This window comes from Trachypithecus francoisi, unplaced genomic scaffold, assembly GCF_009764315.1.
Source record: "Trachypithecus francoisi isolate TF-2019V2 unplaced genomic scaffold, Tfra_2.0 Lachesis_group8, whole genome shotgun sequence".
Classification (NCBI taxonomy): domain Eukaryota; kingdom Metazoa; phylum Chordata; class Mammalia; order Primates; family Cercopithecidae; genus Trachypithecus; species Trachypithecus francoisi.
Window position 1 is genome coordinate 64,775,720 of NW_022681473.1, and position 6,000 is coordinate 64,781,719.

The following is a 6,000-nucleotide window of genomic DNA, read 5'->3' on the forward strand; positions in this document are numbered from 1 at the left end:
AGGTTAATTAGTATCTGCTGCTTCTTTTCCAGGTCTTTATATATACAAAGTCAGAAAAAACTGTATGCATAAAGACATTCATTTATGCACATGCTGTCAACCATGAAAAATAGGCACAAAAAAATAGATTAAAATGTTAACAGTAATTGCCTTTGAATGGTAGATTGGGGTGATTTTTCTACCTCTGCTTTGTTTATTTTTAAAGTTTTGTTCAATGAGCATGTACTACTTCTATTTATTTATGTATTTATGTATTTATTTTGAGACAGAGTCTCATTCTGTTGCCTAGGTTGGAGTGCAGTGACACCATCTTGGCTCACTGCAACCTCTGCTTCCTGGGTTCAAGCAATTCTCCTGCCTCAGCCTCCTGAGTATCTGGGATTACAGTCGTGGACCACCACGCTCAGCTAATTTTTTTTGTATTTTTACTACTTTTATATTAACAAAAAGAAATCACCTCATTAAGCAGTTTATAGATCACCCCAAGTTTCATTTGTTCATGCTCTTTTAAGAATTAGATATACTTTTACTTTCTTAGCGTAACTGTCCTCTTTCTCCTAGTGTATACAGTCAAATTTACAGATTGAGGAATAATCTGGGAACATTTTAATAGGCAATATCTACACAAATATTTCTTTAAAAAATGTTAAGGACTTTTTTTAGACATTCCCTATTAAAAATAATCTAGGATAAGTTTATAAATACACACACACACCTGTGGTTGATTGCTCTGTGCCTTTGGCTGGCATTGCTAATCAAAGACATCCCTTCTTCCCACAGAACTCGCACTTGCTCTTCAAATCTACCCCAGCTCAGCATTCTAGGCAGCCACTATGGGTTATCATAATTGGCCCACATAGGCTGAGCACGGTGGCTCATGCTTGTAATCCCAGCACCTTGGGAAGCTGAGGCGGGTGGATGGCTCACCTGAGGTCGGGAGTTTGAGACAAGCCTGACCAACATGGTGAAACCCCATCTCTACTAAAAATACAAAAATTACCCAGGTGTGGTGGTGGTCACCTGTAATCCCAGCTGCTTGGGAGGCTGAGGCAGGAGAATTGCTTGAACCCAGGAGGTGGAGGTTGCAGTGAGCTAAGATCGCGGCATAGTACTCCAGCCTGGACAACAAGAACGAAACTCTGTCTGAAAAAAAAAGATGGCCCACATAATAAGATCTATTTGCCATTCTGGGTCTTTGGACCATCTTCTTTACACTAGTGATCTACAGAAGCAGATAAAAATACTGAGTGTTTAAAACTCTGGATAGAGTTTTCTCTTAGTTATATCAATTTTCTTTCTGCCTTTCAGGTGATGGAAGCTGTTTTATTGTCCAGCAAGACTTAGACTATGTCACTGAGCTCACTGGGGCTGACTGTGACCCTGTGTACAAGGTACAGGCCTGAGACAACACTAGACCTGGGTGATTCTCCTGCGAGATCTAGGGCTTTTACGAGACTGAATCCAGATACCTTGTGGTCATTAGGGATGATAAAATAGTGCTTATTGTATAAGCAGTGTGGTAGGATGGGAAGAAATTAAGAGCTTAAGTCAGAAGTGACGTCTGGGCCAGGCATGGTGGCTCATGCCTGTAATTCCAGCACTTTGGGAGGCCGAGACAGGTGGATCACTTGAGGTCAGGAGTTCAAGACCAGCCTGGCCAGCATGGTGAAACCCGTCTCTACTAAAAATACAAAAAAATTAGCTGGGTGTGGTGGTATACGCCTGTAGTTCTAGCTACTTGGGAGGCTGAGGCAGGAGAATCGCTTGAACCTGGGAGGTGGAGGCTGCAGTGAGCCCCAAGATCGCACCACTACACTCCAGCCTAGGCAACAGAGTGAGACTCTATCTCTAAAAAAAAAAAAAAAAACATAGTGACTTCTGGCTGACAGCTGTACCCCCAGCACTTCTGGAGGCTGAAGCAGGTGGATCACTTGAGCCCAGGAGTTCGAAACCAGCCTGGGCAATAAGATGAGACCCCCACCTCTACAAAAAATACAGAAAAATTAGCTGGGTATGGTGGCGCACATGCCTGTAGTCCCAGCTACTGATTTGGGAGGCCAAGATGGGACGATTGCTTGGGCCTGGGAAGTTGAGGCTGCCATGAGCTGTGATCATGTCACTGCACTCCAGCCTGGGCAAAGAGTGAGACCCTGTCTCAGAAAAAAAAAAAAAAAAAGTTCATCACTTACTGGCTCTAGAAACTTAAAAACTTACTTTACCTCACTAGTCTGTCAATTCATCTGTAAAATGAAGATAGTAATATGAAAACTCCTTGTAAATACATTCTATAAATATTACTCATTATTATTATTATTAAGACTTCTGGACTGATTTTCTCATTTGATTAGAATAGAAAGAGAAAAACAAAAGGGGAAATATGGCCGGGCGCGGTGGCTCAAGCCTGTAATCCCAGCACTTTGGGAGGCCGAGACGGGCGGATCACGAGGTCAGGAGATCGAGACCATCCTGGCTAACACGGTGAAACCCCGTCTCTACTAAAAACTACCAAAAACTAGCCGGGCGAGGTGGCGGGCGCCTGTAGTCCCAGCTACCCGGGAGGCTGAGGCGGGAGAATGGCGTGAACCCGGGAGGCGGAGCTTGCAGTGAGCTGAGATCCAGCCACAGCACTCCAGCCTGGGTGACAGAGCAAGACTCCATCTAAAAAAAAAAAAAAAAAAAAAAAAGGAAATATTTATTGACCAGACACTGTTCTGAACGTTTTATATACATTATCTCATGTAATCTTTGTTACCATTTGTTGAGGTGTAGGTATTATTATTCCTATTTTTTCCTATAATTTAAAAAAAGTTGTACAATTAATATCTGTAAAAGTTCAAACAATACAGAATGATACAGATTTAAAAGTCTCCTTTTGGCCGGGAGCGGTGGCTCAAGCCTGTAATCCCAGCACTTTGGGAGGCCGAGATGGGCGGATCACGAGGTCAGGAGATCGAGACCATCCTGCCTAACACAGTGAAACCTCGTCTCTACTAAAAATACAAAAAAAAAACTAGCCAGGCGAGGTGGCGGGCGCCTGTAGTCCCAGCTACTCGGGAGGCTGAGGCAGGAGAATGGCGTGAACCCGGGAGGCAGAGCCTGCAGTGAGCTGAGATCCGGCCACTGTACTCCAGCCCGGGCGACAGAGCCAGACTCCGTCTCAAAAAAAAAATAAAAAATAAAAAAAATAAAATAAAAGTCTCCTTTTTGGTTCCCTTCCTCTTTTCCAGAAGTAACTAGCGTTAACAGTTTGGCACATATTTTTCAAGACTATTTTCAGAGAATTTGTACACTTACATCTTTATGTATTAATGTGAATAATATACTTTTATCTTCAGTTTGTACATAATTGAGACTATTCTCTATATAGTACCCTGTGACTTTTATTTAAATTACCATCTTAGAGCTGTTTCCAGGTAAATGCATATAGATCTGCCGGGCGCGGTGGCTCAAGCCTGTAATCCCAGCACTTTGGGAGGCCAAGACGGGCGGATCACGAGGTCAGGAGATCGAGACCATCCTGGCTAACACGGTGAAACCCCGTCTCTACTAAAAAATAAAAAAACTAGCCGGGCGAGGTGGTGGGCGCCTGTAGTCCCAGCTACTCCGGAGTCTGAGGCAGGAGAATAGCGTGAACCCAGGAGGCGGAGCTTGCAGTGAGCTGAGATCCGGCCACTGCACTCCAGCCTGGGCGACAGAGCGAGACTCCATCTCAAAAAAAAAAAAAAAAAAAAAAAAAGCATATGGATCTATTTCTTTTTTCTTTTTTTTTTTTGAGATGGAGTTTCGCTCTTGTTGCCCAGCCTGGAGTGCAATGGCACAATCTCAGCCCACTGCAGCCTCTGCCTCCCAGGTTCAAGCAATTCTCCTGCTTCAGCCTCCCAAGTAGCTGGGATTACAGGCATGTGCCACCACGCCTGGCTAATTTTATATTTTTAGTAGAGATGGGGTTTCTCCATGCTGGTCAAACTGGTCTTGAACTCCCGGATGAGGCCTGCCTTGGCCTCCCAAAGTGCTGGGATTACAGGCGTGAGCCACTGTGCCTGGCCATCCATTTCATTTTTTAAAATTCTTGTGTAGTGTTCCAGCCGGGTGCGGTGACTTACGCCTGTAATCCCAGCACTTTGGGAGGCCGAGGCAGGTGGATCATAAGGTCAGGAGATTGAGACCATCTTGGCTAACACGGTGACACCCCATCTCTACTAAAAATACAAAAAATTAGCCAGGCGTGGTGGCAGGTGCCTGTAGTCCCACCTACTGTGGAGGCTGAGGCAGGAAAATGGTGTGAACCCAGGAGGCGGAACTTGCAATGAGCCAAGATGGTGCCACTGCACTCCAGTCTGGGCGACAGAGCCGAGATTCTCAAAAAACAAAAAACAAACAAAGAAAATTCTTGTATAGTGTTCCATATTTTGAATCAACATATTTCCATTGTACAAATGAGGCAGCTGGGGCCCGGGGGGTTGAGAAAGTTGCCCTAGGTCATCCAGCTAGTTGGTAGTAAAGCTGAGATAAGTTAGCTCCAGAATTCATGCTATTTTCCTTGAGGAGTTGATGAAATCCTCCTCAGAAAAAAAGACACACATTCAGAACTTTTTTGTATCCAATTTTATAAGGTTCAAGAATAGCCAAGCTCATCTATGAACCATCTCCTCCCCAGAGGCAGACCATCTGTACTCAACCTGAACAACACTAATGGGTTTGCTTTCCACTTGGGCCAATTAGTTTCTCTGTTCTATAGTCATGGGTGCATCCCAACCACTGGTGATTGGGATGCCGGCATCACTATGAGCCAGCAATTTTTGTAAGCACATAATCATGGATGTAATTCTGTTGCCTTCATAAAGCCTTCTCAGACTCCCTGGGACTAGTTTCTGTCAATCATAAGCCTCCATCTTTTTGAAATGGAAGAATCCCAGGCTTCCTTTTAACTGTGAATTCTTGTGTTCTAGGTAGCCACATGGGAGAAGCAGATCTACACATGCTGTCGAGATGGTCTTGTACGACGCTACCAGCTTTCTGACCTCTGACTTCTTGGAAAGAGCAGTCCTGGTTAGTGAAAAGGTTTGACCCTGATCAACAATGAACAGAAACATCATCAGACCTTCCCAAGGACCATGGCCCTTAGTGTCTTGGGCACCCCTTGGAAATCACAGAAAGTCAGCTGTACTGGCTATATGGAACTCTCATGCCAAGACCTACTTTGAACTGAATAGGAAGGTCACTGGGCCCACTGCATTTGTCCCAACTTCTCCTTGTATAAACTGACCCCAGCAACACAGGGCAAGGATATAGATGCTTTTAGTTTGTTCTTAAACCAGTTGTGTTAAATGTTTACAAGGATCTCAGTACTAAACCTTGTTTTCTGGAGGAAATAAAGAAAATATGTTTGGAGGTGCCTGAATATGAAAAACTTTGTTAAAAACTCTTACTCCAGCAAAATTCGGTCAGGATGATGGAATTCCTTCCTCAGCACTCCCTGTTGCCTGACCATAGAGAAGGCCTGCTTGGCAGTAGCAACAAATGTCCTATAAGAGATTCTTATGCAGGTGGTAACCAACTGTCCCAGTTTGCTTGGAACTATGGGGTTTTCTGTGACTTGAAACTTGCAGTGCCAAAACTGGGGCAGTCTCAAACCAACATAATTGGTCAGCCTATATGTAGGTGAGGAAGTTGAGTCATAATCATTGTAAAGGCATTGGCTGTCAAAAGTGTGGTTCTTAGAACAGCAGCATCAGTATCACCAGGGAACTTGATGGGAAATAGAAATTGTTAGAGCCAATCCTAGACCTAAATCAGAAATTCTATGGGTGCAGCCAGCAATCTGTATTTTAACAAGGATTCCAGGTGATTCTGATGTATGCTAAAGCTTGAGAGCCACTGATCTGGAGGAAGAGATGGTGGAGGGCACTTTAGTCACAGCTGGAACCCAGGGCTCAAAATGACAAGATTGGTCTGTAGGAGATGAGGCCACAGGGGTTGGCAGAGCCCAGCTAGTGAAGG

The 6,000-nt window shown here is 44.3% G+C and overlaps 1 protein-coding gene across 5 annotated transcripts in view; it reads left to right on the forward strand.

Moving 5' to 3' along the window:
- PAAF1 (proteasomal ATPase associated factor 1) overlaps positions 1-5,401 on the forward strand; it is a 48,726-nt gene extending 43,325 nt beyond the window's left edge. For 3 of the 5 annotated variants that reach the window (XM_033207615.1, XM_033207614.1, XM_033207617.1), the window contains 2 exons: positions 1,309-1,391; positions 4,950-5,401. In XM_033207615.1, the coding sequence (XP_033063506.1) occupies positions 1,309-1,391; positions 4,950-5,027 (161 nt within the window). In that variant the 3' untranslated portion in view covers positions 5,028-5,401. The remainder of the gene's footprint in view (positions 1-1,308; positions 1,392-4,949) is intronic. The other 2 variants (XR_004436188.1, XM_033207616.1) reach the window with 2 other exon arrangements.
- Positions 5,402-6,000: the final 599 nt, after the last annotated feature.